This window comes from Colius striatus, chromosome 24 (assembly GCF_028858725.1).
Source record: "Colius striatus isolate bColStr4 chromosome 24, bColStr4.1.hap1, whole genome shotgun sequence".
Classification (NCBI taxonomy): domain Eukaryota; kingdom Metazoa; phylum Chordata; class Aves; order Coliiformes; family Coliidae; genus Colius; species Colius striatus.
The window spans coordinates 2,393,824-2,403,684 of record NC_084782.1 but is presented as its reverse complement, the minus strand read 5'-3'; the positions used below and the strand labels follow the sequence as shown (position 1 = coordinate 2,403,684).

The window sequence follows — 9,861 nt, the reverse complement described above, 5'->3', positions numbered from 1 at the left end:
AAAGTGGCTTCATTCAGCCAGCAGTGCTCATCTGGCAAAGCTAAAAGCAGGGTGCTTTGTGGGGCTTGAGTGACTCCCAGTGCATGGTGCTGGGACTGTGGCACAGCTCCTGTGGAGGACTGAGGAAAGGAGGGAGAGAGGGAGAGAGGAAGGAAGGAAGGAAGGAAGGAAGGAAGGAAGGAAGGGAGGGAGGGAGGAAGGGAAGGAGGGAGGGAGAGAGAGGAAGGAAGGAAGAGAGAGAGGAAGGAAGGGAGGAAGGAAGGAAGAGAGAGAGAGGAAGGAAGGAAGGGAGGAAGGAAGGGAGGAAGGGAGGGAGGGAGAGAGGAAGGAAGGAAGAGAGAGAGAGAAAGGAAGGAAGGAAGGGAGAGGAAGGAAAGAAGGGAGGGAGGAAGGAAGGGAGGGAGAGATGAAGGAAGGAAGGAAGGAAGGAAGGAAGGAAGGAAGGAAGGAAGGAAGGAAGGAAGGAAGGGAGGGAGGGAGGGAGGGAGGGAGGGAGGAAAAGCAACGCACTTTCCTTCGCCCCTCTCTCTCGCACGCCTGCAGCCCCAGGCAGCTCACGGCCGGGACTCGCAGCCGCTCCAGGCGTCGCTCCCCCCGCGGGGGCAGCACAGCGCACGGAGCCCGGCGCTCCCACGGCCGCGCTGACGCCGCCGCTAAATCGGTCGGTGACGGGCGGCGCAGGAATCCGCGCTGGAGCCCAGCCCCGCGGCAGCGGCGGCACGGAGGAGGGACGGCAGCGGCTCCCGCGATGGGCGAGCCCCGGCCTCGGCAGCCTCGCTCCGCCCGTGCTGGCGGGACGCGCTGGGCACGATGCGCTGGGCACGATGCGCTGGGGACGATGTGCTGGGGACGGTGCGCTGGGGACGATGCGCTGGGGACGATGCGCTGGGGACGGTGCGCTGGGGACGATGTGCTGGGGACGATGCGCTGGGGACGGTGCGCTGGGCACGATGCGCTGGGGACGATGCGCTGGGCACGATGCGCTGGGGACGATGCGCTGGGGACGATGCGCTGGGGACGGTGCGCTGGGGACGATGTGCTGGGGACGATGCGCTGGGGACGATGCGCTGGGGACGGTGCGCTGGGGACGATGTGCTGGGGACGATGCGCTGGGGACGGTGCGCTGGGGACGATGCGCTGGGGACGATGCGCTGGGCACCATGCGCTGGGGACGATGCGCTGGGGATGATGCGCTGGGGACGATGCGCTGGGGACGGTGCGCTGGGCACGATGCGCTGGGGACGGTGCGCTGGGGACGATGCGCTGGGCACGATGCGCTGGGCACCATGCGCTGGGGACGATGCGCTGGGGACGGTGCGCTGGGGACGATGCGCTGGGGACGGTGCGCTGGGGACGGTGCGCTGGGCACGATGCGCTGGGGACGGTGCGCTGGGGACGATGCGCTGGGCACGATGCGCTGGGGACGATGCGCTGGGGACGGTGCGCTGGGGACGGTGCGCTGGGCACGATGCGCTGGGGACGATGCGCTGGGGACGATGCACTGGGGACGGTGCGCTGGGCACGATGCGCTGGGAACGGTGCGCTGGGGATGATGAGCTGGGGACGGTGCGCTGGGCACGATGAGCTGGGAACGGTGCGCTGGGGATGATGAGCTGGGGACGGTGCGCTGGGGACGATGAGCTGGGGACGGTGCGCTGGGCATGATGAGCTGGGCACGGTGCGCTGGGCACGATGAGCTGGGGACGGTGCGCTGGGGATGATGCGCTGGGGACAGTGCGCTGGGGACGGTGCGCTGGGGACGATGCGCTGGGGACGGTGCGCTGGGCACGATGCGCTGGGCACGATGCGCTGGGGACGGTGCGCTGGGCACGATGCGCTGGGCACGATGCGCTGGGGACGGTGCTCTGGGCACGATGCGCTGGGCACGATGCGCTGGGGACGGTGCGCTGGGGACGATGCGCTGGGAACGGTGCGCTGGGGATGATGAGCTGGGGACGATGCGCTGGGCACGATGCGCTGGGGACGATGCGCTGGGGACGATGCGCTGGGAACGGTGCGCTGGGGATGATGAGCTGGGGACGATGCGCTGGGGACGGTGCGCTGGGCACGATGCGCTGGGCACGATGCGCTGGGGACGGTGCGCTGGGGACGATGCGCTGGGGACGATGCGCTGGGGACGATGCGCTGGGCACGATGAGCTGGGCACGATGCGCTGGGGACGATGCACTGGGGACGGTGCGCTGGGGACGGTGCGCTGGGGACGGTGCGCTGGGCACGATGCGCTGGGCACGGTGCGCTGGGGACGATGCGCTGGGGACGGTGCGCTGGGGACGGTGCGCTGGGGACGGTGCGCTGGGCACGATGCGCTGGGAACGGTGCGCTGGGGACGATGCGCTGGGCACGATGCGCTGGGGACGGTGCGCTGGGGACGATGCGCTGGGAACGGTGCGCTGGGGATGATGCGCTGGGCACGATGCGCTGGGAACGATGCGCTGGGGATGATGCGCTGGGGACGGTGCGCTGGGCACGATGCGCTGGGGACGATGCGCTGGGGATGATGCGCTGGGGACGGTGCGCTGGGGACGATGGCCGTGGGGATAGAGCCGAGACACAGCTCGGAGCTGCCTGCTCGGGGCTGGGGCTTTCCCCAGGAGCTGCACTGTTACCCCAGGGTTTAGGTAGTGGCCAGGAACAGCCTGGGCATTGGCTGAGGGACTTTCCCCAGCTCCAGAGGGACGGGGAACTGCTGGGGAGGCCAGTGCAGGGACACCAAGATGATCAGGGGACTGGAGCATCTTCCTTCTGAGCAAAGGCTGTGGGACCTGGGGCTATTCAGTCTGGAGAAGACCGAGGGGGGGATCTCATTAATAGTTACAAATATCTCACTGGTGGGTGTCAGGAGGTTGGGGCAACACTTTGTTCTGTTGTACCCAGTGACAGGACAAGGGGTGATGGGATGAAGCTGGAACACAAACAGTTCCATTGAAACACAAGGGAAAACTGTTTGAGTGCTGAGGTGAGGGAGCCCTGGCCCAGGCTGCCCAGGGAGGGTGTGGAGGCTCCTTCTTGGAGGGCTTCAAAACCCACCTGGACACGTTCCTGTGTGACCTGATCTAGGTGGGAGCTGCTTTGGCAGGGGGTTGGGCTGGATGAGCTCTAAAGGTCCCTTCCAACCCCAGCATTCTGTGACTCTGATTCTATGACTTGTTGCAATGAAACACAGGGATTTAAAAAACAACAGGAGCAGGGCTGACACCTTTACATTACAGCTGATGCCTCCTGGAAAGGAGGAGGAGGAGAAAGAGGAGGAGGAGGAGAAAGAGGAGGAGGAAGAAGAGCTCCCACCAGCCATTGGTGACTTGGCTGCAGCAGCCAGGCCATTCTCCTGGCCTCACCTGGGGCTTTTGGGCTCCTAATGCTCAATTAGCCCCCAGCCTCGTTGCTTGGAGTTCAGCCACTGTCTGCCAAGGTGTGAGAAGGAGCTGGTGGGTGATGATGGGATGCTCTGTGCTGCTGGGTGCCCAGGCAGCCTGGGGCTGGTACCAATCCATCAATCAGCCTTTGCCTTTTGCACAGGCTTGTTCCCTGATTCCTACATCATTTCCAAGAAAAACTGGGTGGATGTGGAGTGTGCTGCTCCCAGCACCCAGCCTGGGGAACAGCTGTGCTGAGGAAGCAGCATCACACCCACGTGCTGCCCCAGCACCACTGGGGCAGGAGGGGTTTTCACTCCTCAACTTGGAGCATCTTTGGCACAGGTGGACATGGCAGAGCCCTGGCACAGCTGGGCACTAACACAGCCCAAGTCCACCCTGAGCTCTCCCTGTGCTGGTGCCCAGCAGGGCTTTTTTTCAGGGCCAGCTGAGAGCAATGCCTTTGCTGCTGTGCAAATCAAACAGCTCTTTGTGCTGAGGTGCAGAGCATGAAGAGGTCTGAAAGCTGTGCAGCTCAGCACAGCGACGGGTCAGGGCACAGCTGAGCCCCCACTGACCGTGTCTGGCTCCCCAGGAACCTCCCCTCACAGCTGGGGAAGCAAAGTGCTCCTGCTCTTTCCCACGTGTTATTGCCTTGTGCAAATATTTGCTTTGGAAAGTGCTGCTGTGTCCTGAGCCCTGCAGCCAAGGGTGGCCCTGGCAGGGAGTAGCTTACAGGTCCTGGCAGGGAACAGCTCACAAGTCTTGGCAGGTTGCTCACAAGCCCTGGCAGGGAATAGCTCACAGGTCCTGGCAGGGAACAGCTCACAAACCTTTGCAGGGAGCTTACAAGCCCTGGCAGGGAGCAGCTCACAGGTCCTGGCAGGGAGCAGTTCACAGGTCATGGCAGGGAGGCAGCTTGCACAAAGCATTAGGATGGGTCCTGCTCAGACACAAAAGCACTCTCTGTATTGAAGGGAAACCACCATCCTGGAGCTGGGATCCTGCTCTGGGGATGCTCCATGGGGACTCAGGGCATTCCTTGGAGCTAGGGGGAACTGCCACAGCCCCTGGAGCTCATGAGGCCCTGTCCAGGGGATCTGTTTCCTCCAGCTCCTCCCTGCCCATGAAATGACCCAGGGAAGGGGGCAGCAGGGCTGGAGGGGGCTCAGCACTCTGCCCCACAGCACCCTGAGGTGCAAGGAGTGTGGCAGAGGCATGTGGGGTGCTCAGGGCTGTGGAGTGTCTGCATCAGGCTCAGAGACCCCCAGAATGTTAGGAGAGGTGCTGGGGATACACCTGCAGAGGGAAGAGCCTTGGGAAGGGCTGGAAAACTGCTAGAATGTCTCACAGGGAAACCCCAACCCTCTTGTGCTATTTATCAACCTCCCCTTTGCTCCCAGAAATGCACTTTTGGCTGGTGGGCAGCAGGAGAGGGGGTTGTGGTGGGAGCCAGGCAGAGCTGAGTGGCTCCAGGGCAGGAATTTGGGGCAGGAGTCCCTTTGGCAATGGCTTTTCTGGTGCTGTCCATGCTCCCCAGCCCTGGCTTCCATGCCAGGAGCCTGAGCAGCCCTCAGCACTGGGACACTGCCCTTTGTTTGAGAGAATAAAGTTAGTGCTGTTACTCAGCCCATCGCTATTCCAGCAATTCCTGCCTCCACTTTCACTGGTGGCAGCAGCAGCAGCAGCAGCAGGGAAACATTCCTGCCTGGGGGCTGCCAAGAACAATACCCACTGCAGGGACAGGCAGGGACAGGGACCAGCAGCATCCCCATGATGGGCATCACCTCATTTGCATCCCCTAGGATGGCATGGCACACCAGTAACTCACCCCTTCACCAGTGTGAGTGGCTTCTGGTGCCAATAGCAAGTGGAGGATGTGGGGACACAGGCTGGCACTGCTGGTGTGTCCCAGAGGTGAAACTTTATCAGTGCTGCCCATTGCCAGGGGAAGTTTTGCTGGTGCCACTGGGGCTCCCACAGCCACAGGAGCCACTGGGGTTGTGTTTTTTCCTGCCTGCTTTCAGCTCTTTACTTTGTGATAGGCAAAGCCAACAAGCCAGCCCTGGGGTGTCCCTCTGTGCCCAGGAACATGCCACAGCCTTGTGCTGCTCCCCTGTTATCACCCTGAGTGGAAAACAGCAGCTGCCCCAATCAGCCTTCACTGAGGGGTAAAACAAGAGCCTGGAGTAAAAACTCTGAGCTCTGCCTGGCTCAGGGGCTTGGCTGCAGGCTGACCTGCTGGGGCTGAGCACAGCCAGCCTGTCTGTGGCAAATCCTCTTGCTGGTGCTGGTGGGAGGACAGATGGAGGGAGGGATGGAGAGCCAGCACCTTCCTCCTGCACCCACCCATCCCTTCCCCTGCACAGAGGGAGCTTTGATGGAGAGATTTAGGTGCTACCACCCCTTGTCCTGGATGGCACCTCCTGTCTACACTGGACTGGGGCTGTGGGACACACTGAGCCATGTGAAAGCAGCCAGCAGGTCCTGCTCCATCCTTGTGGGGGGCTGGTCCTCTCCCCTTTGCTCCTTCCCACCCCAGAGAGATGCTGCCATTGCATCCTCACTCCCTCCTGTGTCAAACCCTGCAGAGCAGATTCCCTGCCACAGGCATCATCCTAAAAACCCCTGGAAATCCTTGTGAGCACCAAGACCCAACAGCTTTCATCCAGCTGAGCCAGGACCAAAAGAGAGCCCAGGGCAGCCCAGGGCAGCACAGCCACAGCTGGGGCTCCACGCTGCAGTGCCCAACCTGGGAACAAAGGGAGATGGGAGGCCAGGAACGTCCCTTCCCAGCCCCAGGGACATTAAACAAACCCCAAGAGACCATTCTCCCTTTGTCAGCCCCACAGGTCACCCAAGGTTTGATCTGCAGCCCAGCACAGTAGATGGAAACATTCCCAGGGAAGGTTTTGGAGCAAGTGCTGCCTTTTGCCTCCAGCCAAGGAGCTGCCAGGACACGACTCACTGTGGTGTGAACTCCCAAAAGCACTGTCTCCCCTTCTGAAGCCCCTCTGGAGTGGATCATAGGGTTGTGTTTTTCTCACTCCCCTTTCTGAAAGCTTTCAAGTCCTTCCTATGCCAGAATAAGAGTTTAAAGCCTGGCAGGTGAAGCACAGACACAGTCACCAGCTTCAAAGCCTGGAAACAGCCTAAACCGAAGCCCAAACTGACTGTGGGCTCCCAAAAGCACAAGCCTCTGAGCCTCCATCACACCCACTCTGCTTCCAGCTCAGGATTTTAGCCCAAATCCTCACTTGCTGCCAAAACTTTGGCCAAGGTGAAGCTGCATTTCCACTGGAGAAGAGGTGCTGAGGGTTTGGGGGAGAAAAGCTCCAGCCTGAGGTGTCACTGAGTCCAGCCAAGCCCAGGACATGCAGGGATTCATCTGGGGAGGAAAACAGCCCCATCATTTCCTTTGTGCCACGCTGATTTATCAAAGCAGGTGCCAATATACCCCTCAAAAAGCAATGCAAAGGTAAAAAAGCCTCACTTGGCTTTGTACAGCCCACCCTGAGTGAAGAGCACAATGTTCACCCTCCCTGTGGCTTATGCACTTTAGGAACCCATCAGTTCAGCCTTGGGACTGCTCTCTAGCCCAAAGCTCTTTTAGTGTTGCTATCTCCCTCTACTCCACTCCTCTGATAACCCCAAAGTCATGTACATAATGAGCTGTGCCCTCCTGCACCGTGCTCCCAGCCCATGTTGTCAGCCAGGGGCCAGCACACAAAGGTTGCCATAATCTTGAAATACCTGAAAAACAGGGCAGAGTGAGGGGAATTTATTACCTGCTGTCTCACTCTGCTCTGCCCTGAGCTGCCCCAGCCCCAGAGTCACCAGGGAGACGTTCCAGCAGTCCCACTGTGAGCAAATAACCCAGCTCTGCTGCAGAACCTGGCTCTGCTGCAGCTCTGGGGAGGTTTTGGTGCTGTGCTGGTGATACAGACAATGCTGTGAGGCTGGGTTTGGGCTCAGAGGCATGGGAAAGGGGGATTTTCTGGGCTGACCTCATCCCATTGTGCCTCAAGGGATGGAAGCACAGGTGGCTGAGCCAGGGGGCTTGGGGCAGATGGAGTCATGGAGATGAGTATCATGAAGCACAAAACACCTCCTTTTTTCCAGCCCATGTCCTGTAAAGGGACAATTAAAAGGTCTTCCCTGGGTGTGACACATGGCATGGGGACTGCCCTGTCCAGTCTGAGGGGGTGATGTTCCCCTGACACCTCCACCTGCTGCCAGCATAGCTCCAGGCTGTGCTGCTCACATGAGTGGCCTTGGTCCCTGCCCTCCCATGGCCCCAAGCCCCTCTGGCTCTGCTGTGTGGCTGAACAGGACAATCCCCTGTTACAACAAAGCCCCAGGTGTGGGAGGACAAGGTGTGGGTGGCATCTCTGTCTGGATGAAGCCAGGGGTGCTGCTGGTGCACAGCTTCAAGGGTGCACCAGGCTCAGCCAGGCTCAGTGTCCCTTCCCAACACCTTCTGCTGGCAACTTGAGACTCTGCCACAGGGCACCTCCCTGTGTGCCAGGAAATGTGGCTGGCAAGTCAGCCCTGACATCCCAAACATCCTCTGAGCTCAAGCTGGAGGAGGAGGCTCCTGCTGAGAACTCCACCAAGAAGAAAACCTTGTGCAGACAATTAAGCTTTACCCCACAGCAGCCCCGAGGCAAACACAGGCAGCTGCACTTAGAGCAGAGAGAAAAAACAGAACCCAACCCAACTCCTTTGATCCCACAGCCCTCAGTGGAAGGGGCTGCCCAGATGGGCTGTGGAGGCTCCTCTGGAGACATTCCAGCCCAGCTGGATGAGTCCCTGTGTGCCCTGCTCTAGGTGGTGCTGCTCTGGCAGGGGGTTGCACTGGATGAGCTTTGCAGGTCCCTTCCAGCCCTTGAGCTCCTGTGAAGCAGCCAGTAGTTGGGGGAAGCTCTGTAACCACCCCAGCAGCTCACTGGGCTTCCCAAGGCAGGGCTTGTGCTCCCTGTGCTGAAGGTCAAGGGATGGGAGAGCAGTGAGCACCCCCTGAGATGAAAGGAGGGATGGGGGAGGCAGTGATGGGGCTGAGGAGAGGGTGGCTTTCCTCAGTTGCAGGCTAAGGGCAGGAACCCGGCTTTCAAAGGTTTAGGGGAGTGCCAACTGCTGTTGGATGAGCCTCTGCCATCGCCTCAGCCCCCCTCCCAGCCCAGGAGCCTTCGCTGAGCCACGGATCCGGCAGCAGAGCAGCTCCCCCTGCTCTCATCTGCTTGAAGCTGCTGCAGTCCCAGCGCTCCCCTCACCCTGCCCAGCCCAGCACTGACCCCTGGCCCTCAGCACCTCAGCTCCACGCCTTTGGGACCCCTCCAGGGCTGGGCACTCCCCCAGCTCCCTGGGTGGTTAAAATCCAGCTCCGAGCATCGCGGCAGCTGCCCCCTGAGCCTCAGCTCTGCCCGGGGCTTCTGCCCTTTGCCCGGGGCTGCTGTGCCAGGGGGAAGAGCATCATCCTGCCTTCCCCGGGGCTCACTTTACTCCAGTAAATCCCTTTCCTCCAGCCCAGCAGACGCTGTTCCCACGGTGACAAGGGCTCTCACGGAGGCTGTTGTGCACCTTTGTTTTCCCCCCACCTGCAGCCCCGCAAAAAGCCCCGAGCAGCCCTTTTATTCTCCCCATCCCAAAGAGCGAAGAAAGAAGCGCTGGGAGACAAGGAAATGGGGGTTTTGGTAAAGGAAAAGCCCCGTTCCAACGGCTGGGAGAGGGATGGGAACACGGAGCCCCATCCCCGTGCTCCCTCCGCAGCGCCGGGGCTGGGCTGGGGGCGATGCAGCCCCCCGGGGGAAAACAAGTCATCAGCCCAGTTAACTACCGGGTAATTAGCGCTAATAGCAACACCGACCGCCCCCAAACCCCGGCGCATCCAAGGGATGTGGAGGGTAGCCGGCCCCTCCCAGGGCCAGGTCACCCGTGACGTGGGAGGGAGGATGAGGAGGATGATGATGCTGAGGATGCGCTTCCTCACGTCGCTCTGCGCCCTCCGTCACGGGCAGCAGCAGGGACGGCAGGATCCGGCCCCACAGGAGCAGGTCGGGTCCTAGAGCCGCCTGCCTGGGGAGGGCACGTTGCAGGAGCCATGAGCTGCCGGGGGCAGGAGCAGCCCCGATGCTGCGGGGAAGGGCACACGCGGCCCCTCGCAGGCGGGTCGCAGCCTGGGGAAGGGCTGTGCCCCTCCTGCCTTCCCACCAGCCAAGATTTGGGGAGGGTGTTATCCTTCCCAAACCAGCAGTGCTGCTCATCACCATCACGGCCAGGCATCACCTCAGGGACTGATTCCTCCTCAGCCCCGTTGCAGCAGTGAGAAAACATCTCTGTGCAGGGGATTCCTCCTCAGCCTTCACCATCAGAGTACACAGGGACTGTCTTCAGGGCTTCAGGGGAGGAGGAGCAGGAGAAGAAACTGGCTGAACTGGTTCCACTGGTGAGATTTGAAAAGGCTTGGTTAGTAAGTGCCATGTTAACA

The 9,861-nt window shown here is 60.9% G+C and overlaps 1 protein-coding gene across 1 annotated transcript; it reads right to left on the bottom strand.

Moving 5' to 3' along the window:
• Positions 1-653: 653 nt before the first annotated feature.
• On the bottom strand, positions 654-9,643 carry LOC133627672 (uncharacterized). The gene is made up of 3 exons (XM_062014281.1): positions 9,585-9,643; positions 9,364-9,449; positions 654-2,620 (listed from the first exon to the last, which is right to left on the bottom strand). Exons 1-3 carry the CDS (start codon positions 9,641-9,643, stop codon positions 654-656), a joined length of 2,112 nt encoding a protein of 703 aa, XP_061870265.1.
• Positions 9,644-9,861: the final 218 nt, after the last annotated feature.